The sequence below is a fragment of the Lampetra planeri genome, chromosome 37 (assembly GCF_965212315.1).
Source record: "Lampetra planeri chromosome 37, kcLamPlan1.2.h2, whole genome shotgun sequence".
Lineage (NCBI taxonomy): Eukaryota > Metazoa > Chordata > Hyperoartia > Petromyzontiformes > Petromyzontidae > Lampetra > Lampetra planeri.
Genome location: NC_136143.1, coordinates 8,922,628 through 8,948,592, shown reverse-complemented (window position 1 = coordinate 8,948,592; position 25,965 = coordinate 8,922,628). Strand labels below are relative to the sequence as shown.

Sequence of the window (25,965 nt, the reverse complement as noted above, 5' to 3'; positions counted from 1 at the left end):
AGCTGGCGGGTACTTGCATCCAACGGCAAACGCAACGACGGCATCGGTGGCGCATGCCCCCGTGTCAGAATCAGAATCAGTTTGTTCACACCAGAAGAGGAGGAGGGGGAATCTGATGATATGAAGCTCTCGTTCAGGAGAAGTCCGGTCCGGGGGCCACGCGATCAGAATGTTTAATTTTACTACGAGCTAATTCTAGATTTGAAGCTTTCTACGAGGACCTGCTTCCATAACGGATGCCCGAGGGGAATCCGCTGCATCTTCCGGACAAGACCAAGTCCACAACACCGAACTGTACAAGAAGACCGGTGGACCCAGCATCACGCACAGACATCGAGAAATGGCGACTCGGATGGCTCGGGACATGTTCTCAGAATGGAGCAGGGACCGTGTATAAAACATTGCCCCGAAGATGGACACTACCGGGCAAAAGGAAACCTGGGAGACCCAAGACCAGCTGGCGCTAGACCGTGAAGGCCGAGCCGGTAGCAGCGACCAACCTCTCTTGGGGCGTGTCCCACAGGGGATGAAGAGGATTCACCAACTAATTAACGAGCACCTGAGCTTCACCAGGATTAGCTCTGGTTTCACTCACAAACACCCTTCAAACGGCACTAACACACGTTTTTTTCCCTCTCTAAATTACGATGAAAGTCAACGTTTCACTAAGACAACAAGTTAATTGAACTCGAGCATAATGAAGGCCTTCGAGTCTTCCTGAATTAGCGTTTCATGAAATTGCTGCAGATGGCGACAAAAAACAAAAATCACGAACGTCTGAAAAAAAACGCGTAAGTAATTGAAATGTCAACTTCAAATGGAAGGCAGCGTTTGGGTGTTCACGTTGGATCGAGATGAGGATTTATCTTGGGACGAGATCTACGGAGGCATCAAAGAGTTGCGTTTTGACTCACTGGCGCGCTACCGCCCGAGGTCTTTTGCCAAGCCAACAATAAAGAACGCCGCGTGTCAGCTCATACGCCTGGCCATGATTCACTTAACATTCTCGAATAAGGGTAACAAAAAAAATCGTCCTCCTTTGTTCAGTTGCTGCGAACTGTGAAAATGCCTCCCTTCAACGGGCTGAAAGCATCATTTTTCAGTCATTGGATCTTACAAAATGTCGCCTTTTTTCCACAATAATGTTCAAAGCTACATCCTTAAGTCCGTTTCCTAATGGGAGCTGGAACTGCCAATGACACGCATAACACCTCTGCGGTCCCCATCCGAATGACCCATCGATCCCCCAAATGCACTCCGATGCTACTGCAGGATCTCGCAAAGAGGAAAATTTGATTCCGTTTCGTGCTTTTTTTTTATCCCTTCCTCCCCCACCACACCTGCGATTAACGCGGTTGGCTACGTACGGCACGCGAAAGCAGTTCACACGGTACGTGTACGTACGTACCTGCGTTTGAGACTGCCTGGGGAAACCAAGTGTTGCAGGTTGGGGCTGCAGAGCGGACGTACAGCCAATAATTATTTTCAATGCGTCTGTATGAAGCGCTAAACGTTTCCCGCCCCCCACCGTCGCCCATTCATAATTTTTTTTTCCACCTACTCTGGTTTCCTCCCACGTGCATTCAAAACGCGCGTTAAGAAATCAACATTCATCGATGCGCCACGACACACTCCCCTTCAACATCCGCTCCATCCAGACGAACATCAGCGTCCGCCGGGTGCTGCCACCTCGACCCGAGGCCTCTGGCGAGTGCGGAAGAGCGGCCCGAAGCACCTTCTGGTAGTAGGTTTTTACCCTTTAAACTGGTACAAAACTGACACCTTTATACGAGGCATCATCTTCTTGGTTCTTTCGGTAAAGTCACGTAGAAGGGAAAAAAAAATTTAAAAATAATTATTTTATCTTTTTTTATTATATTATTTTATTATGTTGTATTTTTATTATTTTATTATTTCCCTTCTACGTGACTTTACCGAAAGAACCAAGAAGATGAATCCCTGCAGTCACGAAAGCTTTAAATCGAAAAATACAAGGCATCATGTTTGCAATAACCGCAACACAAGCAGTCAAAATGCAAACAACAAGAAACAACTCTGATAATGGTAATGATATGCACTGTCCTTCAAGTTGATTGGTCCACACCCGAGACAGCTTGCCTGAGAGCCTAGTCTCCATTGGTGTTGGACCAGGGTAAAAACTTACTACTATATTTTGCCACTGGTAAAGGAGGTCTCATAGCGCCCTTCTAGCCGAGGGCTCCGTTCGCTAGCGGTGGCGTTGACGCTGTAACCGCAGGGCTGCGCCTTCACCCCCTCATCTACGACCTCTCTCTAAGGCAGCGGCGTGCACGCGGGAAGGAAGGTGAAGACCTATCGGGGGTGGCGGGAGGAATCCCACGTGGTTTGAAGGGTCGTGCATTGGCCAGTGCCCACAGTGCCACCGAACTCCCCAGGATTTTGCCAGATTAGCTTGGTGAAATGAGATGCTCGCTTTAAAGCTTTCGTGACTGCAGGGATTCATCTTCTTGGTTCTTTCGGTAAAGTCACGTAGAAGGGAAATAATAAAAGAATAAAAATAAAACATAATGAAATACAATTCTCATGACGTATTCTGTCGGATAGACCTGTTCTTCACATGAGGACGGCTGCTTGCGTTGTGGCCGAAACGTCGTGAGAATTGTATTTTATTCTGTTTAATTTTTATTATTTTATTATTTCCCTTCTACGTCACTTTACCGAAAGAACCAAGAAGAGATGCTCGCTGTTGATGATGGCGCCGATATAGAATTTTATCGTAACCCGCGTGTGCAGATTTTGTTATGGCACATTCGATGGGAAAAGAGAAGACAAAGACGAAGGAGGAGGAGGAAGAAGGAAAAACAGAGAGGAGGGGGGAGGAGGGGGAGGAGGAGGACCCTTCACGCCCAGGCTTTAATGTTTTGTAACACCGACTGGGTCCCAGAACAAGGCTATTAAAGACGTGAAGCGGCGGGTGCCACCGTGGCATCCACTGCCAAATGACTCCCACGGTGAGTGCGTCTCTCCCACCACCGCGGCGCACGCACGCACGCACGGCGCAAGTCGCTCCGCCTGCGAGCAGTCGCCGACTCGCATTCAATCGGAATTTTATGGGAATGAGACAATGGAAGAGAACGAGACGCTGAATGGGATGAGGAATTGAAAAGGGACGAGACATTGAATGAGACACTGAATGGGGCATTGAATGGGAATGAGACATTGAATGAGACATTGAATGGTATGAGACATTCAATGTCTCATTCCCATTCAATACCCCATTCAGTGTGTCATTCAATGAGACATTGAATGGGACATTGAATGACACACTGAATGGGACATTGAATTGGAATGAGACACTTAATGGGACATTGAATGGGACATTGAACGGGAGTGAGATATCTTGGAAGAGGGTGGGTGGGGGAGCGTGCACACATTATCCCACCACACACGACACCTGCCAATTGACTAAACTGTGATCCGTCCTTGTGGATAGAGGTGTGGTTAGCGGGGATGGGAGGGGGTGGGGTGGATAAAAAAAAAAACACCTGCCCCATTGTTTCAACTGCCGTGCCGGGAGATAGAACTGAATTGGCGGCCTCTGGTCGCACGTCCGAGTCAGTCCGGCGTTGCGAACCGCTGCACCCCAGCAGCAGCAGCAGCAGCACGAGTACTCTCCAGCCGGATGTCCCTGCGGCGGTGGTGGTGGCACCCGCGCTGTAACCCCCCAGGACACGCGACCCCCGCCCATCGACCTAACCCGCGGCGAACCCCGGAACACGAGGAAGCGCGCCTTTCTGACGCCGCACGGGCAACGGGGGCGGATCGTGCGCCAACGCGACGGTTAACGGCGACCCGTCACCCGCTGCCAAACGATGGCACAAGGCCCCTGCTGGGTGGGCTGCGGTGGGGGGGGGGGGGGGGCGGGACGCGAGCTTCTCGGATCTCACCTCGGCTCCACTTCGCGCTGTCAATTAGCTAATTGAGACGTAATCGGAAGATTAACCAGCAGCGCCCGTTTTGTTAGCGCGCAAGCGGCCTGAAGTAACGTCTGCGGCCGCAGGTCGCTCGCTGGGAAGTGCTTCAATGGCGCACGATACGTACGTGCGATGCGTCTAATTATAAATCGTAATGATTTTTCACCACGAGCTAAAATTAAATAAGATTCAGTTCTCCGGGTGCCCAGCGGCACACGACGGAGCTCGTGCGTGACGGAAGCGTAGCGCGTCAGGCGACTGCCCCCCCCCACCCCCCGTACATAACGCGCCCTTTTAACTTCGCGAAAAACACTCGCATAAAGATCAATCCTTATTTTCCCCCAGCCGGGAGTGTCTACATTACGATCGCTGCGTGCGGACACTCAACGCTGCCTTCCTTTGCCTTTGAAGTTTAATGCCTCCATTATTTTACAAATTCTTTGCGCACCTTGTTTGAAAAAAAAAAATCACGGTTTGGACTGTGTCTGCAGCAAATTTATGTGACCGATTTCAGGTAGACTCGAAGCATTCATTGCACTTAGATTCAATAAATTATTTTGTAAATGGTAAAATCTACTTTTTGTTGCACTTTAGAGAGAGTATAGGGCAACGCTGTTGGAAGGGTTCATCCTGGAAACGCAAAGTTCACCCTGGTGAAGAACCGCAGGTGAACGGTGGGTAGAACGCCACGCGGCGACGGGGCAGACTGTGGGTCACAACGCAATCGGAGATAAGTCACGAGTGGCTCAAGAGCGGTGGCACAGTGGGTTGGCGCACTCTTCTATCAACCCGTTCACACAAATCGACGGCACAGACGGAGGAATCAAACCGTGGACTCGATGCGGCAATGGTAGACAAAGGCAAGCTATCCGTTTCCCCCCATTAAAGTGGGGGGCGGGGGGGGGGAACGCTCACACGCACGCGATTCAAAAATAAAACAAGTTGAACGCAACTGCCTTCGCATTTGCATGTGGGATCGCGAGAGAAAAATCGGCCACTTATCGCACGAAAAGGTCAATTCCCCGGGACCACTTCTCAGAAAGCGTTCAACTTCAGCCAAGCAGCCGCTCGTGCATCGGCTTACAAAAAGGTCACAGAAGTTTGCACCTCGTGCCTCTTCTCGAATTACATTGGAAGATTAAAATTGGGCTATTGCTCTTTTTATTTGTTGCAGCATATCAAGTTTTTGTTGTTGTTTTAAGCTAACCGTGATTTAACAAAAACGTTTAGAGATGTTCAACTAATCGCGAGTTAATCCCAAAAGTTAACCTGTTCTTAAGGAGCCGTCAGTTTCAAGAAGAATCAAATCCAAACGTGCATAATATTCTACAGCCTAATCAGCATTCATCATCATCATCACCATCAGCCCTGGCTGTTAATCCACTGCCGGATGAAAGCCCTTCCCAAGCCGCTGCCATCTCTGACAATCCTGTCGAGTAATAATCCACGGAGCACCTGCGCACGGGCCATGCGAGGCACGGGGGAGGCGAGGTGGGGGGGGTGGGGGGGTGGGGGAAGCCCTCATCCAGCAGTGGATCGACAAAACGGGCTGCACGTGTGCACGTGCAAAGGCAGGCAGTGGCCATGGTGGCAGCGGCGGCAGCTTCACCGGCGACAGCGCCGGCAGAGTGCAGAGTGCAGCGGGCAGCAGCAGCAGCACGCTCACAAAGCGTGCTGCTGCTGCTGCTGCTCTTGCTGTTGGGGAGTCTGGCAGGAGAGACCGAAACCGAGGAGCGATATCCGACCGGCAAAAAAATATATATATAATGCGCTAGAGCTCGCTTCGACGATCCCCACGCGGGTCACGTTCACTCCTCGGCGAAAATCCGTTAACGCAACAATTATCCGGGAGCGTTGATTAATTGACGCAATCTGTGTAACGGCTTCATATGTGAGGGGGGGGGGGGTCTACCAGCGGACATTAAAAGTTCCCGTGGCACACGAGATTATACCGAGAGCGCCAAGCGGCGCTGTCACGCCCAAATTGACTAGCCGATTAAAGTTGGGCTCTCTCCATTGGAGGCGCTCGCCACAACGGGCCCTACGGCAAGCGGAAGCGCCGCTCCCTCCGCGCGAGGACAGAAACAAAAACCATCAGCTCGTAAACGCACAGATGACACAAATGCACAGGTAGCGTAACGCGTTGCGGAATTGTATGCGCTTGTACAATTGCGCCCCGTAGGTCTTCGCACGGACGGACGGACGGACGCTGGCGCGGTATTAGTGGTCGGCAGGCTGAGATTGGCAAACGAGATGTCGCCACGTTCGACCTCTCGGCGCGGCAATTGAAACAATAGGCCAAGTGCCTTGAATCCCACCGGCGGCCGATGTCTTGCTTGGCAATATAATTGGGTACGGCACAGGACCACGACCGACAAGTTTGCGTGCGGTGGGGTGCAGGGCGAGAAGCTCGCACACCTCCTCCAAGACGTCTGGGTCAGTGTGGAAGAGTAGGCCAAAACACATCAGCCGAGAGGGTCCTCTCTCGAGGGCACCCTCGAGCGGAGGGCCCCTTGTTCCACGAGTGGGGTGAGCAAGGAATTGCAGGACTGCCCAGCGCCTTTCACCTTCGTACGCAAGCCCAGCGCTGTATCGCGATGGCACAACAAAGTTTGGGAGACGTTAGCTTGCATTGCCATCCCTGAGCTTCTGTTCAGCGTCCTCGTGTTTTTTTTTTTCGCGTGATCATTCGCACACCAATTGCCCCTCCCACCCCCCCTCACGAGAAGGAATGTCTGGGGTTGAATTGTCGGGGCGGTTGAGTCCCGATCGGCGGTAGCGATGAGACTCGATTCTTCGTCAGCCCTCGCGCTTCTCACCCCCCCCCTCCCTTCCCACAATGCTCGGCGACTCGGCTCTGTACCGTCACCGGCAGCTCCCTCGACGCGGCGCTGCAACGCGGCTCAGAATTTGCCGAGGATACGTTTCAGTCTGCAGTCGAACTGCAAGTCGGCGACTGCACCGAAGTCCACGCAGACGACCTGCAACTGCGCGCCCATCGTGCGATAACGCAGACAGGCGATCCGGGTTCATCAAGGGGCTCGCGTGACGGGTATTAACGCGCTCACGGCTGCGATGGTGGGGGGGGGGGGGCCTTCAAGGCAGCGACGGACATTCCGCATTCGCACGGCAGGAGCTGGTCTCCGCTGGAACTTCCACAAAGCGGTAGTCGCTGCGCGCCGTCCCCTGACGCACGGGCGCAGCCGCAGGGCCGGCACGACGGCGCTGTAAACACTCGCGTCCCCACTTCCTTCCTCCCTTCCTCTAGGGCTGCTCGCTTTTGTCAGGTCCTCTAAATCCTGCGCTCTTACGGGGACGGTGGGGGAGAGCAGCACAGGGGAAAGCTGCCTCCAATTACAATGCAGCTACAGCCATCTATTATATTCGCCAACACCCCCCCCCCTCGCCCCCCCCCCCAAGAACCGCAGTTATTTATTTATTTACAAATATTCAACCACGGCTGGATCACCCATTGTTTTACCGTTCACCAAACACTCAAACGAGGGTCCCGGAAAGGTCACCCATCAAGCCATGGCAACGGGAGGGCACAAAGGTCGCTCTCAAGTGTCTCGCTCGCCCTGCCACTGCGCGGCCCGGCCATACAGCCTCCCCCCCCCCCTGCCTGCCTGCCCACCGCTCAATACCCAGAGCACCCACACCCCCCCACAATACCACCAGCCTCCACTTAAGCCGCCGAGACCCCCTCAGCCACAATCGATAGCGAGGTTCGGGGACCACGCAAGAGGGCGCAAAGGGGGGGGGGGGGGGTGGGGTGCGTAGGCTGGGGACGCTGCCGCCCCCCCCCTCTCCCGGTCCCCTTGCCGACGAGCGTCGCAGGCAGCCAGCGCCAGCAGCGCCAGCGGCTACGACCAGGGCGGCACCCGGACGGATTGCCGTGAAAGTGCCGACTTGGCTGCTGTTCTCACTTCCTTGGTCACATCGACAGAGACGACAGGAGCGCAACGCCACGAGGAATTTCCGAATGAGAGCGCATGAAGACATTTGTCGTCATCGGTGAGAAAAATAGTCGTCATTACTATGATAAGACATATTTTAGTCACTGTGCTATTAAGGTCCATTTTCCGTTACATTGCCTCTCAGCTCTTCCCCTTTTAGAACATTATTATTGTTAAGTTTGTGTTAGTCGCGCCTATGCACAACTGGCCAACGCAATCACTTTTTTTTTAAATACACAATTATTAAACCAATATTTATTGCGAGCAATTTTTTTTTTTAAGTATCCGCAATTTGATTTGTACATGAAAACGGTCCACCAGCGTTATGCATATATACATATTTTAAATGTTATTTTGTATTTCATCATATGAGGCCCCACCGAGCTGCAAAGCTGTTGTTCAGGAGCGACCTGGCTACTACGCCACCACAAACGACAGCTCAACGACGCGACTCACCGCGTGCAAACGTACAGCAGGCAAATTTCTCGAAACGCGTGATGTCGATTCGAAACGCGGAGGGAAAAAACTGAGAAAAATCCACGCGACCCACAGGGGAGAACACGCAAACTCCAAATATACAGCAGATACCAGGGTCGGGATCGAACCCACCACCTCCTCCATATGAGGCGAGGGAGTTAACATCTTGCCACCAACGGCGCCTGGGTCGCACCCGCGGCGAATACGCCGAGGCCACACATGAGAGAGAGAGAGAGACGAGACGAAGGGACGTCAGACATGTCACCGAGAGAGGAACAGAGGGGGGAGGCGATGCTGCAGAGAGCCGTGCGAGTGGCTGACATCTACACGCAGGCCGCAGATATACGTGCGTCGCCTCCTACAGAGCTGTTTCTCTCACATTAAATAAATATCGTGTTGTGTTTTTGCTCAACCATCCCGTGTTAATAATTCACCCCTTAATAATAAAAGGCACGATATTAGATCATTCTTTATTTAGCGGCTGCCGCGCTGGGATAAAAATAGCCGGCACCCCCCGACCACGCGCTGCCATTTTTGCAACAATCGCTCCAAAATTAACGCTCCAAAATTAACGCTCCCCGTTAGAAGGCGACAATCCCTGCCCCCTACCTCCCCCCCCTGGGATGCAAGGAGGGCATTAGTAAACAAATGCAGAGAAAATGCGGAACCTCGTTTTATCTCCCATCCGGCCCGGTGCGGGGTAATGGGCAGCCCCTGCCTCGGGCGTGCGCTCGTGCGTTCGTTTGCCCGAAACGCGCGACGCGTAAAACATGGGCACTGGGGAGACAAAGGCGGCTGGGCGTGGGGCTGATCGCACCACTCTTGTGCGCCCGTTCCAGCCTTCAAAAAGGTGTTCGTAAACAACACTAGCACCAACAGTCTTGTATGGCTTTTCATGGGGGATTTGCGTTTGTCTATCTGCCTACCCACCCGTGCGTCACGGGAGTCAGTAACCCCCACATTTCCCTGGGCTGCTTGAGCCAATGAACGGACCAGAAGACAGGTTCCAGTTGCCAGCTCAGGAGGGTGCGGTGTAACGTGGCGCGATGCGCAAACCCGGCCGCCCGTCACCGACGGAGCTGTGCCGTGGAAAATCCCAGGCGGGCGCTACTCTGGCCAAAGTGTTTGTGACCCACCAATCCTGGACAGGCCTCATCCTTGCCATGGACGGTAAAACGAGCACAAATTTGCGTGGGTAGTCAACAGCGGTTATCCCCCGGATAACCTCACCCACTCCCGTGGGATTGTTGCGTCTCCATCAAAGGCTCAGGGTAGCAAAAATATATATACACACACCAGTATCCCTCCCTTTCTTGTTTGAAAATACACAAGTCCCTCGGTTAACAGTGACATTAGTTAGCGTTTTTTTCGGTTGACGTTTCGCCTCCCATAGGACCCCCATGGTTTCGACCGATGTTAACATTTTGATTAACGGTAACATTTACAATACGCAGAGGACGGGATGGAACACGCTGGAGGAGCTCGCGATGGGACGCCGTGTCCGGAGCACTGCACAGAAAGGCCTCCGATTATTACAAATAAGAATAATAATTAGCGCTAATGAAGTACCTGTCACGGTAATGTCTCAAGGCACCGTGAGTGAGAATGAAAAGAAAATGACGCAGATAATAAAGTGGGATGGCAGAGTGAGAGCCAGAGAGACAAAGGGATAATTAGAAGAAAGCTGTTTTGTCCGTAAGGCTGATGTCCAATGGTCGGGAATTACACAACTGGGGGCCACCAAGGTAACCGCCCGATCACCCAAAAAATGCGACCGACAGTAACCATGTCCTTCCGGGCTCCTCTTCATTGCAAAAAAAAAGAACGAATGAATTTCAACGCGTCGTCGCGTGCTTGAAGACAGAAATTGAACACCGCGCAGTCGAAGCGAACCAGGCGCGACGACTGCGATTGCGGCGGCGCGACCTCGCAGGAGCGTTGCCGATTAAGACGAGCAGAGCCGAGCCGAGCCACTCGCACGAGCGAGCGAGCGGTGCTCCCGGCTACTGGGATGAGGCACCCACCCCGGAGGTTCACAGCCACGAGCGGAGCTTGAAAGGGAATTTGCGCAAAACACCGCGGCGCAATCAACGCTCCGCGAGCTCAGGCGCAGGGTACAGACTGTGCGCGTTCGTCCGCGATGGGATGAGTTCCCCCTGGTGCCATCTTAGTCACCGCACATCGTCTGCAGTTCCTGCCCAGGTACAAAACTCGGCGAACGCTCGCCCCGCGTCCAAAACACGTCTCTCCCCCGGGGCGGCGATCACCAGATTGGGGGCTCGTTTCTGATTGTGACCATTCCACATTCCTATAGCGGGGCCGAGTGGATCCAAAGAACGACCACCGGTGAGCTTCCTTCCAAAGCAGTGCTCGCTTGAGCGGCAGCGCAATTGTGCAGACATAGAAAATAGGACAAATCAGTAACCATGTTTTTATGACTCTGGGGGGGATGATGGGCCGAATAAACCCCCTACTGGGATTTGAACTCCCGACCTTCCCACTTTTTGAGTCCGGCGATGGCCAAACAATGACAAAGACCCACTCTGTATAGAGCCCACACAGGATGTTGGGCAAGTGCTGTTGGTGAAGACCTGATTTAGGCCGTAACTGCACACGACGGGGGGGTTGTGGTGTGGTCAGAGAGACACCAAACTTCACAGCGCAGTGCGCTGTCCGTGACACTGCCACTCCCCACAATGGTCAAAGACGCGCGCACACAAAACAGACAAAGATTCCCCGTATAGCCTTCACAGACTGTTGTGGCAAGTACTGTTAGCGAACACCTATGAAGGCCGGAACAGTGGCACACGCGCAGGTGTTTGGCCAGCAACCACGCCCGACCGCCTTTGTCTCCCCATTGACGATGTTTACACACTGCACCAGGTACTCATTTGAGGCCGAGTCGACCTAAGGGAGGCCCAGGACCAGTTCACATACAAAACAAAGATTCCCCGTATAGCCTTCACAGACTGTTGGGGCAAGTGCTGTTAGCGAGCACCTATGAATACCGGCACGGTGGCACACGAGGGGGTGGGTGGCCAGCACCACACCTGACCACCTTTGTCTCCCCATTGACGATGTTTACACACTGCACCAGGTACTTATTTGAGACCGAGTCGACCTAGGGGAAGCCCAGGACCGGTTCAGATAATTGTCACTGGTGTTGGCCGTGAGCGGGAATTGAACCCGGGTCACCGGGTTTGTAGCGCAGCGCAGTAACTGTTACACCACCGCTCCCCATTGTGCACACACACGCACTTCTATAGTGACTTAAAGCTTTCGTGACTGCAGGAATTCACACTCTTTGGGGTCTTTCGGTAAAGTGACGTAGATAGAAAAATAATCAAAAGTAATAAAAAATCACGACGTTTCGATCGCAACACAAGCAATCGTCCCATCTACTGGACTCTACCGAAAGACCCAACGAGTACTTAGTGCCGTGAATACAGCCACAGTGGTGGAGGAGCGCCGGGTGCCCCGATTGGTCGAGCTAAGGACACGTGACCAGAAGCGGTGCCTCGATTGGACGAGCTAAGAACACGTGACCGGAAGCGCGGCCTCGATTGGAGGAGTTAAGGACACGTGGCCAGAAACGGGGGCGCCGTCCTTGATACAGCAAGGGGCGGGGGCCGGGGCCAAGGGATAAAAGTGCAGCGCGTTCGGAGATTCGGGGCTCGTTCGGGGATCAAGAGAGTTCACAGACAGGCACATAGTGAGCAGCCTAGAACAAGTTAGCCACACTTAGCAACAGAACCCGGTGTACAGTGAATTGTTTAGTAAACGCGTTGCCTCCTACAACGGTGTGTGTGAGCCTCAGTCGACATACACTACACTTAGACCAACCGGCGTGCACCTCCAAAAAGGATACATTTCTTCAAAGTAGTCGAGGTGGGGTGGCTGCAGGATGTCGAGGGCTGAAAGGACCTGCAGGCAGAGAAACAACAGGCCCAGGGTGGGGAGGGGAGAGACAGTGGTGTGAGCACATGGCTTTAAGAACGACACAAACAATGGACCCCCCCACCCAGTGCATGTGGAGTCACAAACAGAGACCCCTTCTTTTCCGCTGGCACATCTATGCCGAGCCAGCGCGATGCCTCGATGGTACGGGTGGTCGCTATGCCCAACAGGAGCCAAACCGTGATACTCTGGACTTGATTTTGATTCTGTGGAAGGAAAACCCCAGAGGGCCTGGAGAAAAATCCACGCGACCACGGAGAGAACATGTAAACTACAAATATACATGCGTCAGGGTCGGGATTGAACCCACATCTTCCTGTATACCAGACGAGGTAGTTAACATCTTGCCACCATTACTATGGCATAGGTTTTCCCGGTTGTGCTGTACCGTCCTCCGACGTATTTTCGCGATGTGCCGCGTGTTGATCGACACACGATGGCCGACATTTCACTACACCTGTTGGGGAGCTTTTCCTTACAGAATTCGGTTCCTGACAAAGCTTCCAAAATGGTGGCAAGCAACATCAGACATCGTGCCAAACAAAAGCCGGCGCACAAACCCAAAAACACTTTGGAGAGCTGTCGTCAATCACCGTTATCGCGGCTCAAAAGTCCGCTTACCCACACCGCCCCCCTCCCACCACCAAAATAATGACGATAATTGTCCTGCGACCGCGTCAACCGAGAGACGACAGAGACAAAGGGGAAAATGATAAGACGCGCCGTTGTCACAATGTACTTTTTTTTCTGCTGCCGCTTCACAAACACGCGTGTGACAGATTACATCTCATGGCCCCGAGGTACGGTTGTCCACATCGTGCTGGCTGGGCAGGGTGTGCCATCGACAGTGAAATGGCCACGAAACGCACATCTATTTATAGAGATCACTGGTTGGATCTGATGTCGAGACTGATCCATGCCATACGAACGTGGAATTGCTTCCAACTGGCTTAGGAGAGCCAACGGGGTAGGTATTACAGGGTGCTTAAATAAAATGTTAACACTCCTGAGAATTTGCAACAACACCACCTGGAGAAGATTTCAGGCCATGTGTTCACAACGATGGCGAACAAGTGGAGACTGACTTTTGAAGCTATTAACATTACATTTGTCATCATGTTAGTGTATTCTTAATCAATTCTTTGAAAACGATAGTCTCATATAAGTGTTAAAATATTTTGTAAGCACCCTGTATAAGCACCGTCCCACGCAGGGCTTCATTTTCACCGAATATTTTTTGGTTCATTGGTGGAACTGGAGTGGGCACGTGACTGGTAGCCACAGCCCGTAGCGAGAGGTGGTGCTCTGGGGATGCAGATATTTTTTTCCGGATGCCGACCCAGATAGTTCCAGCTCAAATGAAGCTCTCATCTCAGGCTTAATTGAGATTTAAAATAATAATTGTGATTCCTGCAAGTGTGATTTACTCTCAGCATCGACAACGAATGACTTCACGGTGGTAAAAAAAACAGAGCACTTTAACGCCACGTAATATGAATAATGGGTGGAATGGTGGCAAGACCTGGTTCGTACATTGCTCTACGAAACCTGCGACGGATTCCTGTCCATGGTTAACACCAGCGGTGAGCGATATCTGAACTGATCCTGGCGGCGACTGCCCCAACACTTCACCAACACCGCCCCCCACAACCGGCGTGGCAAAGCACGGTCAACACAACCTCCATGACCGACAATGACGTGGGGAGGAGGGGGGGGGGCCTTCATCCATAGCGTGCTCCCTCGACAGAAGCACCCATTCATTCTGCTGTCCGGATATGGAACTGCCTCTCCCTGAACACACTGTCGGCGAGGTCACCGGTGATTCCGAGTCTTCAGGCCTTCAAATGCTGAGCACCACATGGACATCTACTAACATGGACATCTACTAACTCCGCCGCAAGCCTCGCAGGGACCGAGGTCTTGTGAGCTGCAGTGAACCAATGATTAATGCCGATTACAGATGTACTCATGTCTGATACGGCTGTTGTTTAAAATTGCACACGATTAAAATAATCCGGGAGTGGATTGACGCAAGGGTTGTAAATAGTAATTCTTCTTCTTCTTGAGCATGAGATTAGGCTCCAATGTGTACCACTGGATGGCTGCATTCGAGGACAGAACGAATATGATGCCGCTGCGAAAACGCGCGGCCGCGAGGTAAGTCCCACCCCCCCGTCAAGCACGCTGGGTAAGGCAATCGCGAGAGACGGAGTGAGACGCTGTGCTGTGCTGCTCTGCCCTAACGGTAACGGAGTCTAGATTTGAAGCTTTTGTGACTGCAAGGATTCATACTCTTAGTTTTTTCGGTAAAGTCACGTAGGTAAAAAATGAAATTAAAATTAATAAAAATAAAATAATAAAAATCACGACGTTTCGGAGGCAACACAAGTCTCCGTCATCAGGTGGGACCGCCACAGTCGAATCTTTGAAGTCAAATTTGAAGCCATACACTTTTGGCATTCGCTCATCCTTGAGCCGAACCGATAGGCCGAATGTTTTTATTATTGTCCGACGCTGCGTCAACAGCGCTGTACACGAGCAAAAATGCACTATACTTTTACGGAACATTCTGAAGGTTCTCGCATAAACACACGAACGTCTGGGTAGAAGGAAAGGGGATTGAACCACACCTCGGGGCTTTGAAGTTGTCGGAAATTTATTTCAAAGTGTTCATCAGAAATTGCGGCACATTGGGGCCCTCTCTTGCTTCGCACGGTGCTATAAATAGTTAAATGACGGAGCCGCGGCGGTGAAATTGTCGCGCGTGCAGCGAGGGTCGAGACTCGTTCGTCTTGCGCTCGCAACAAAAAGAAAGGCACATCCGGCCCCACGCTGATTTTGTTGACAGCAAATTGTGGACGTGCGGGGCACGGAGAGTTCGCTTGTTAAATGCATATCTTCACTAAGAATGTCAAACCCAGACATTTTGCAAGGCCACCCTCCCCCTCCTCTATCTGGGGATCGCCCGGGCGTCCTCGTGATTAGGCAGCGTAAAACCACGGTTCAAGAGATTTTCGAGTCTGGGGGGGTTCAAAGTTCGGCAGTTGAGGTTCTGTAGCATCTCGGACGATCATTCCGTGTGCTGACCCAGCAGCCACACCGCCTGCTCATTTGCCGATGTGTGTAAAAAAAAAAAATCCCGTCGCTTGAAAAAGGCCACTGTATAGCAGCGTTGACGGTTACTTTTCTTCAGTGCCCTTTTCAAATAGAGCTTTTATTCCGCCCACCTCCCCCTATATATTACAACTACACAGTCTATCGGTAGGGCAGAATGTAGGTTCATAATAAACGTTTTTGGGTTAGATCGCGTTATTTATAAATGTGTCGTAACCCTCCACCACCCGACACGGCCAAACAGCAAAAAAGTGTCACGTTGACAAAAGACAAATAGTTCACTGCTTTAGCCCACCGGTGTGTTGAAGCGTGAAACCACAACATTTACAGTTTTTGAGTGCGACGTTTCGCTGGTAATTACATCCAGCATCATCGGGCAATTCGCCAGATGCTGATTGGCTGTGTCGGGTGGTGGAGGGTTACGACACATTTATAAATAACGCGATCCAACCCAAAAATGTTTATTATGAATAATATTGGTCGCGAAAGCCTAAGAGTGGTGGTACTCCCCCCCCCCTCCCTTCCAAGATGTCTGGTAAGCGTGGAAGAGGAGGCCAAATACCCTATAGAGCTCCTTCCGGCGGAGGCCCCTTCAGCCAGCGGTGGGATGAGCAAGCAATTGCATGGCTGCGCCTCTGCCTATTTATTTATTTGCAACATGCGCAGCAGCCAGCGTGGGGTGTCTGGAGGTATTCACGGTCGGCATGCGGCGATAAATCACGAGCGATTAAACGAGCGCGGCTATTCGCCTGGTGCCATCAGCCTGCTGCGACACTGTCCAGAAAAAGCCTTAAGAACACAAGGCTGCTCGTATTTACATGCCACCAAAAACACAGACCAAACTGACACATCTGCTGCTGTTGCTGCTGTTGCCCCCCCGCAATGTTGACGCTCGATGCACATGCAAGCGCGTACGGCGCGAGCGGTCGGCAATCGTCACGGCCGTCGTCACTTGTGACCTTTCGCCGATTACCATCAACGTCGCTAGTTTGGCACAACGGGATCGCCGCCGAGACTCAAGACGCGAGGATGACCGAGACGGCCGTCAAAATGATCACCGATAGCATTGTGATGGCACATCACGGCAAAAAAATACGAGGATCGTCGCGGTGATCGCGCGCAAACCCCCGTCCAAATAACCAGCGGCAACGAGACACCGCCAAGGGCAAGAAAAACTGTCCTTTATTCATTTAATACCGGATGAAGGCCGCCTCTAAAAACTAAACTAACATTTTTTCTATTTCACCAAGGAAGGCCCGCTGAGCTATATAGTTTCTTTAGAAGCAACCTGACCACAAATGACAGCTCAACGAAGTGGCTTATCACGTGGAAATGCATAGCAGCCAAATCCTCTAAAACGCACGTTTCGAAATGTGGAGGGCAAAACCGGAGGACCCGGAGACAAATCCACGCGACCACGGGGGGAGAGAGAGAGAGAGAAATGCAAAATCTCGAAATATACAGCAGCAGGCGTCAGGGTCGGGATCGAACCCACAACTTCCTGTATACCAGGCGAGGTAGTTAACATCTTGCCACCGCTGTGCCAATCATGGGAATTGTTTGATCAAACTTCACCACCCTAGTCAGTGCAGTGTTGGTGAAGGCAGAACAGAACCTTTTCAGAGATCGCCTGCCACCGCCGTTATCCGCGGCCAGGAATCAAAGCCAGGTCGCTGCAGTTTTGCGAACCACTGCAATACCGCTCCACCCAGAATCAAACTAACTCTGCTGAATATGTAACTATCTGTGGCATGTAAGGCATTGTTGAAAGGACCTCCCACTTGAGAAAGCTCAAGAGAGACCCTCCTGAAAAATTTTTTCTCCAGATTCGACGAGAGCTTTCCAGGCTAAAGAAGCGGAGTAATAATAACAACAACAATAACAACGTTAAAGTCCAGAGTGTGCACCATCGCACCACAGCAGCACCCGCAGGCACCGTTTAAATGTATTTAATCATTTCTCGGATTTCCCCTCTCCGCTCCTCCGCTCGCCTTGTGAACGTCGACCGCTCCCCCCATTGCTGGGTGGAAGGGGTGGGGGTCGGTATTTGGGACCAAGAGGAGGGCTGGGGGAGGGCTGGAGGGAGGGGGGCTGGGGGGGGCAGGGGGGGGGGGCAGAGCCTTGCAGCCAATTACTGGGCCTGCGGGGGAGCGCGTACGCGAGTGCTTCATCTTATCCGAGCGGGGGCGACGTGGCAAGCTTGGGTAAAAATAGCGCGGCCTCTGATAAATCAATGCGGCTCCCGTGGATTTCAGCAGATTTTAGAAGCAGGCTCACGGCTGCGGCTGCAGCGCCACCACCCCCCTCCTACGCACGCACGCACATGCACACAGGCACGCGCACAGGCACGCACCTGCGGCCCCAAAAACAACCTCCCCCCCCCCCTACTCGCCCCCAACCGGAGCCGGTTGTTGCCACTGCAACCCACGCGGGTTATCAACCAAATTAGATTTTCTTTTTTTTTTCTCATAAGGCCCGAGATCGGCGGCAGTGACATTGCCTCTGGAATTAAAATAGAGAATTCCGGACATTTTCAAATCGCTCGATTCGGTCATCTCAGTGGTGCATTAGAATCTAACTGTAAGATAACAACAAGAAGAAGCAGTGGCATCTACATCTACAGGAGATTATACAACTTTTTTAAAGCCATTCCCTGTGTTTAATGTTTGGAATCGACAGGAGTAAAGTTAGATTTACGAACAAATCGACTTACGAACAGACCACTAAGTGGGGGAAGTCCATGTATTGTTCTTATCATTTTTCACCAATGTCAGTCGTGGCTGGGAATTGAACCCTGGTCGTTCGGCTTCATAGCGCAGCATGCGATACCACCGTTCCCACTGCGCCAACTCACACACCGCCTTGTAAAGCAGGGAACGGGCAAATGTTTCGTCGCTACGGCCCCCCTCCTGAAAGTGACAAAGCGAGCAATCCGATTGGCCGAACATAGTTGGCGTTCACACTTTAATTCGATCGCTTGAGAACTTTTAAGGTGACAGATTTATGAGTTGTGAATTGATGGACGAGCAGCTTTTTTTCCCCCATGAACAGATATTGATCAACAAGCAAACCCTCAATCAAAGACGGGCACACAAATTGACGTACGACAAAAGACGTGGACGTTTTAGGGAATTGCTGCTCATGGCATGGACGGCTCTTGCACACCGGAATTGCAATCCAGAGGTCGCCGGTTCCATCCCACGGCGTGGATATTCCAACAGCGGAGCAAGTTTATTCAATCTTTCCACACACCCCTGTCCACCCAAATATCCGAATGGCTGGTAGAGTGTGGCTGGGTAAAATTCGGACAACTCTCACCCGCTTCCAAGAAGTCTAGTCAATGTGGAAGAGTAGGCCAAATACCCACTAGAAGGACTCTCTAGAGCTCCCTCTCATTGGAGACCCTCTGCAAGCAGAGGCATGGGCAGGACATTGCAGGGCTGCACCTTTATCTTTACCTATTCATCTGATACTGCAGTCCAGCATCATGGGAAGAGGGCTGGCTAACAGAACGGGGAACAACAGGGGAGAGAGCCACCATGAGCTTAAAGCCCAGTGTTAAGCTAGCCATGTCAACTCACGCAAAATTGTGGTCAAATCTCGCACCAACACACATGCACGCACTTGTGTGTGCTGTCCACTTAATGCGCAAGAGACAGTGAAGGATGAGACGTAAATAAAATATCTTCCAATTTTGAGTTCCTTGAAAGCTTGACTGGAGGTGTTGTGACCAATTAAACATCAGATGATTCTAGGCAAGGACATTAGTCGGCGTTTTGTATTATAGTTTCGCATCAAACTAGGACCCGCATCTTAAAGAGAGGGTTTTTTTTGGCTATAACAACCTGGTAGTTCACGAGCGTTAGTTCAAGCAAGCCTCACACTCTGGTGGTGAGACACCGCATGTCAAAACCGGTCCACGGTTTTGATTGTGCTGCAGCAACGCTGCCGCAATGATGCGCACCCAGAGGTCGCATGGCTGATGGGAATGTGTGCAAAATGTGTTTTTTTTACGTGCAGGGCAGAGACATGCGAAGGAGACGTATTTGTCTGCTTCCCCCCCCCCCCACCAAAACTTGGGTCACTTCGGCACCAACTGTAGTTTTCATAAAGGGCTCTAACGAGACCTAGGTCAGAAAGGGCCCAGCCAGAGGTCGCAAACGGGTTTTGATTCCTTACCCGTACCCGTACCCAGCCGCACCAGGGTCGCAAACGGCTACCTTTACCCGTACCCGGCCGGGTACGGGTATCGGGTACCCGGTTGCGACCTCTGGGCCCAGCTAAACAAACGCTGCCGAACGGAACGGAGTCCAAAAGATACTCACAGGCTGACGGGACAGACGTCTGTGTGGACGGACAGATTCTAGTTTGCTTGCTTTCAACCTATGGGTATAACAACGTCTGAATTAAGCGCTGCCTTAACAACAAAGTGAACTGGTGAGAGTGTGGCCGTCACTGCGCTTGACACCACCACCCACATTGCATTTGGAAGAGACAAACAGTCGCCGTGTAATTTCCTGCGGATATCAACAAAGCGCCGTACCATCCCCCGTGTGAGAAGTTCATTTTGGCGACCCGCGGTGACATACGGAAGGGGGCCGTCGGAAAAAAAAGTTCGGCGTTACATTAAATTGACACGCTGCGTTCAATTTGAAAAGAAATTATAAGCGAAAATACACTCAAGTAAATTCATAACTGTTGGTTAGATATTCTTGGTTCTTTTCGGTAAAGTCACGTAAAAGGGAAATAATAAAATAATATATATACATAAACAATAACATTCTCACGACGTTTCGACTGCAACACAAGCAATCATCATCCCGTGTGGATTTCACACCTGATGATGATTGCTTGTGTTGCAGTTGAAACGTCGTGAGAATCTTATTGTTTTATATATTTCTATTATTTCATTTTAACTTTATTATTTCACTTCTACGTGACTTTACCGAAAGAAACAATAATATGAATCCCTGCAATCACGAAAGCTTTAAATCAAAACTGTTGGTTACTTATTTATTTTCTCCTTTTGCAAATGTGTATAATTCGACACTTTGCAAGGATAGTTGAAGATATTATAGACGACAAATATAGCTCAGTGACCATCTCTGCTTGGGAAAACAAAACGCTGCTTTAAGCGTGAACACACATAGGGGCTTGGCACGCATAATAAACATGCATGCTCGTATATACGCGTCTGAATGTGTGTACGCATGTGTGCGCGCGTGTGTGCAGTGGGGAGCGGTAGTGTAGCGGTTAGCGTGCTGCGCTATGAACCTGGCGACCCAGGTTCGATTCCCGCTCACGGCCAACACCAGTGACGATTATCTGAACCGGTCCTGGGCCTCCCCTAGGTCGACTCAGCCTGAAATGCGTACCTGGTGCGGTGTGTAAACATCGCCACTGGGGAGACAAAGGCGGTCGGGCGTGGTGCTGGCCACCCACCCCCTCGTGTGCCACCGTGCCGGCCTTCATAGGTGCTCGCTAACAGCACTTGCCCCGACAGTCTGCTGAAGGCTATCCGGGGGGAGGGGGGATCTTTGTCTTTGTAACGTATATAAATTTAGATTGTAAAAGGTCACCCGGCACAGACACAATCACTTTACACCCCCTGCTGTCACCAGCATTAAATAAGCGGTCGCTGTGTTTGTAAAGCATTGGCCGCGCTTTTTTTTTTAGTGCGCACAATCGTGGAGACTACCACGGGGGGAGCAGGGCCCTTCTGAGCTTCTGAAAACAAAAAAAAAACCTCCGCCCGCCTCTGCCGAACGGGGTCTTTTTTTTGTTTGCGTTTGCGCTAAAACAATGCTCGGCCCTGCTGAAGGGCAGCTCGGCGTGTGACGTCCGACGTTTCGCTCCGCGTGCTGGGATCTTCTGCAGGAAACTCAATTCAGTTTTGCTCTCCGCGCGATGGGAAGCTTCTTCGGCGGGGAAGGGGAAAAAAAAAGCATGGCTCAGGGTGTGTGGTCAGTGGCCGTCGTGTGAACGAGTTCGTTGATATCAATGATGATGAGGACAATAACAAAAATGTTTTGTTAGGACAGGGCAAGAGAAATGCAGCTGGCGCAAGCTGTGTTGAATCCGCCCGCGGGACATCGGACGGGGACAAAATGACATGCAAAAAAAAGCCAGATTTTAACAAACAATTTTTTGAAACGTGCTGCAACAAAAAATTGCTCAAGTACCTGCAGGCAAACCGAGAAGTTCCCGGGGCATGGACCGAAACGTCTGACATCGCACCTTAACAGCACGCGGCGGTGCAATCCGAAGGACGCGGCAAAAGAATCTCTACCGTTTTAAAAGATTTAAAGAAGAGCCCTGTGGATTGGCGGCACTCACGAAGAAACAAACAGGCCCCGACGAGCTAAAACCTGCGCCCCCCCCCCGGACCCACCCCCCCCCTGCACGGACCGGCGCTCGCCACGGCTGAGCAATGGCGCGCGTAAGGGGGCAGCTGATGGTTGCGGTCGTACGGGTCCGTGATTGATCATGGACCACTTCAATTTATACCGAGGTTTTTGTTTAGCTTTGGCAATCCAAACACGGGGAGTGTGCATGCGCCAGCGATCTTTAAAGAGTCGTTCTCGATCTCAATCCCAGCTTTGTTATTTTTGTCTTTTTTTGGCTTTTGTCTGCGCTGCCTCGGGGCTTTCGGTGAGATTTGACCAACAGCATAAAAACTCACTTCAAAGAATGTAAACTGAATCTAAGGGATAATAACGCAAGGCAGATACTGCAGCAGCTATAGCCCAAAACATCGGGTTCCTTTAATTCTATTTTTGGGCGTGCAAGGAGAAGAGAGGCTTGGTTGAGCGATGGGTGGTTTTGGGAACGCATTACAGGGGAGGCAGTGAGAACAAAAGAATGAATGTTACCGTCGTCATCGTCATCATCGTCTAAATCCAGTGACGAGGGTTTCAGTGCTTTACCACCTCCTCCACAACCAAGAGCAGCTGTAATCCATCTCACACGCCTACACGTTTGTTCCATCCCCCATTTGACCATCTGCACACCTCCCCTCTCTGTTGCACATATCCTAACCCCACTATTACGTGACAATTCGTTTTATATATCAAGTTCTGGATTTTTTTTGTTTAATATGTGGATATATATAAAGTGTCCCGCCGCAAACTGCACAGCCGATGTGGCACATTTGATTTTTTTGGTTTGTTTATTCTTTAATTCATGTGTTTCCACTCTCGCATCTCTTCGAGTCACTCCGAGCGCACGTCTCTGACGTGCTCCTCCGAGATCCCTTAATGCCACAGACAGGGGGATAAAGCGCTGGCTGACAGCTTCCTGCGTAATTCACTTGTCGGTCCATCTGGCAGCGCGCTGCCTCCCCGCACGCATGCATTAAGGCTCCTTAGCACCCCGCACGTGAACGCGCAAGTTTTTTTGGAACACTTCGACCCTTCGCCACGGCTTCATTCGTTGCGCGACCCCTACCAGCAAAGGGGGAGGGGGGCGGGGGGGGGGAGCGGGAGCGGAATGCCGGCCGTGGCGTAATGGTCAAGTCGGCGGTTCTATTCCATCTCCCGGCGCGGCAGTTGCAACAATGGTGCAGGCTCCAAGTCGCCTACCACCACACCCACTCCTCCGCCGCCTTACGTCCACCCAGCAGTATAAAGCGGGGGCACACCGCGAGGCCAACGCGGTTGGCTACGTACGCTCGTGCGAAAGAAGCTCAACGTACGTGCGTGCACGGGTTGAAGTTGGTGCTGGTCACCCGGGGGGCGGGGTAGATTGTGGGCACTCCCACCGTTTTCCAAGTTGTTCTGGCCAGCGTCGGAGGAGTAGGCTAAAACACCCTTTGCAGAGCCCCCTCTCTTTGGAGGCCCCCTCCAGCAGTAAGCTGCCGATGCGACGTCAGTGGAGTTGACCGACACCGGAAGGTTCTCGTTCATTTAAGAGATTTAAACTGGCTGGTCACTGTAAAATAAACCGATGGTATGGTACGTACGCACGCACAAATACAGCAATTGGGCTGCTATAAAGTTTGCGAACGCGCATGTGCAAAAAAAGCATTTTTATCGCCCTTGCAGGCGGTGAAAATTCACCAAGCGCCGTCGTAGCTGATGAACATTTTGGCCTTGGGTTGTCCATCAAACACTGAAACTGCATTGATTGGAATTCACTCCTACACACTGAAATTTCAGTATTCTGGCCAACTCTTTCACACTGGGCCTAACGTCTTGCAGGAGATGGCAGTACCCACACTTTTCCTGCGTGCAAATTGTTTTATTATTACTTAGATGTCCCAGTTACGAAGCCACTGGCACTTAAATTCTGTCGTTAAAAGTAAACAAACACCAAATGTCTTTCTAATGGGCAATTAGGTGACGCTTACATCTCCATTGGCCGGCCATGAACCAGGAGTGGAAATTCCACATTCCTATGACAAGGAGGGCGACGATTTATTGTGGGAATCACATATAATCAATGCCAGAAGCTTGAAGGGGAATGAAGGGGTCAATCCCGAACGGCGTTTGCAATCGCAAATTTCCCACCGAGTCAAAAAGTTCTGACCACAGAGCCACACCCACATGAGCGTCGATGAAAAATACACCTCATACAACACCGGACAGTTATTAATATTTGCCAACGGGAAGTCCAAAAATCCCCCCCCCCCCCACCCGCGTGGAATAATGTAACCGCAACGTAATTATCATCTACTCCAAGTGCACGGATTCTGTGGCGAAGCTTTTACCCCCAGGAATGTATCCCCGGACGTATTTATTTAGCGATAATAACGGAAGCGATCGCGCCAGGTGTTCGTTCGGAGCAATTTGGGCCACAGGGCACGATGCGACAACAGGGCTTTTAATAGCAGCTCTGCCAGGGAGGGCACGGGCAACACTTTGATCAATGTGTCCAATTTTCTATGACCAAAGTCCCGAATAACAACGCAACTCTTTCTACTAAAGTTGAATTCATATTGAATCGTCTTCATGAGATTTTATCATGCACCCCCCCCCCACCCCACCCCCATCATCCCCGCGCAACCCGTGCGCGACAGACAGACTGACGGGCAGAGCGCACGCGTTAACACCGTCTGCCTTGCTTTGGGGGAGCGTTAAAAAGACGAGACGCGCATTATCCCGTGGAAAATTCGAGGCATCCGAGAGAGGCACGCCTATCGTGGCACGCGTTCGATATCCGGTGACCGGCAAGCCAAGTTGCCTGATCACGCAGCGCTCCGAGATCCTCATGAGTTTGGTCCGTTTGAGACAGTTTCTGCGCGTTTCCCCGCCTGCGCGCGTGCGCGGGCGGGCTTTCTCCGAGCGTCTTGGCGGTGCGGCGCGAGGCAACGCGCCGCACCGCCCGTCAAAGTCGCCGCGCCCGCTTTGCCCCAGCGTGCGACAACAGCGTCTCGGCGGCGAGCGTCAACCCGGACTTACGGGAAGGCTCTCGCGAAGTGTGCAGGCTCGCACCGCCGTGTACACGAGGCACATTAACTGGGGGGGGGGGGAGGGGGCGGCCTTATTAGCGTCCTCCTGGTGGCGAAAAATAATGAATAACCAGGGGAAATTAGACAAAAGGTCCAATTTACATATGAATGTGCGCATTTGTGTTTCTTATGCAACGGCGGCTCGCTTTGCATGTCGGCGAGAATCTATTGCTAGAAAAATTGCTAATCTGAACATTTTTTTGAGAGCGCAGAGGCAGTCCCTACCCAATTAGTCCTGATTAGGGTGGTTCATCAACGTAGGAGCACACGTGAGCACGCGCACGCACAAGCGCCACCGAGCCTAGCCGCACAATATTGATGGCACGCGATTAGAATCGAGATATGTAACGCACCATTTCAATACATCATCATCATATCTCACAAGCCTGATTTATCGCATGGTCAATATTTCATGTAAATGTTGGGGTCAAGTATCGGCTTTCTTAATTGAGCTGGAAGCAAGCATTCGGCTAAGTGCCGAGTCACCAGGACCTCACACAAAGTTGGCCACGTCGCAAATGTGCCAAATTTCTAGCGCTTTTAATTGTTTTCATTCAATTGTTTAAATCTCTTCCACATCATTGCCGCACTTGCAAATTCTCACTCAGGTGGTTATTGGCTAGAGACAATCGCAGAACATTTTCGCTTCTATGCGGACCGCCAACGCGACCCAAGAAAGTGTCTAATTTAAATCTTGGCAAATGGTGTCAAACTTCCTTTTCTCCGAACAGACAACGCTAGATGAGCGGCGCACAATGCATCCGGAGACAAGCAGGAAATGTATAAGTGGGCCATCTAATGACCGAGCAATTAAAGCACATTCTTACGCTCATTATGCACGCATCAAATTGCGCGTGAGAATTGATTCTTTTATTATTCATGAAAATGTTATGCCAATTTTAGAAAATTGATTACGATCTCCAAAAGCACCGTATCACTTGGGGGAGGAGGGGTTGAAAATAAATGCTTTGTGAGAACAAATGCATAAAATCGTGCAAAATAATCAAGGTGATATGCACGTTAAAACTGTAAAATCTCGACCGAACTATTTTTATTTTAC

The 25,965-nt window shown here is 51.3% G+C and overlaps 1 protein-coding gene across 1 annotated transcript in view; it reads right to left on the bottom strand.

Moving 5' to 3' along the window:
* The window catches only part of NLK (nemo like kinase), a 164,748-nt gene that overhangs the window by 30,832 nt on the left and 107,951 nt on the right, over positions 1-25,965 (bottom strand). The window contains exon 3 of the mRNA XM_078612008.1: positions 12,255-12,310. Within this exon, the coding sequence (XP_078468134.1) occupies positions 12,255-12,310 (56 nt within the window). The remainder of the gene's footprint in view (positions 1-12,254; positions 12,311-25,965) is intronic.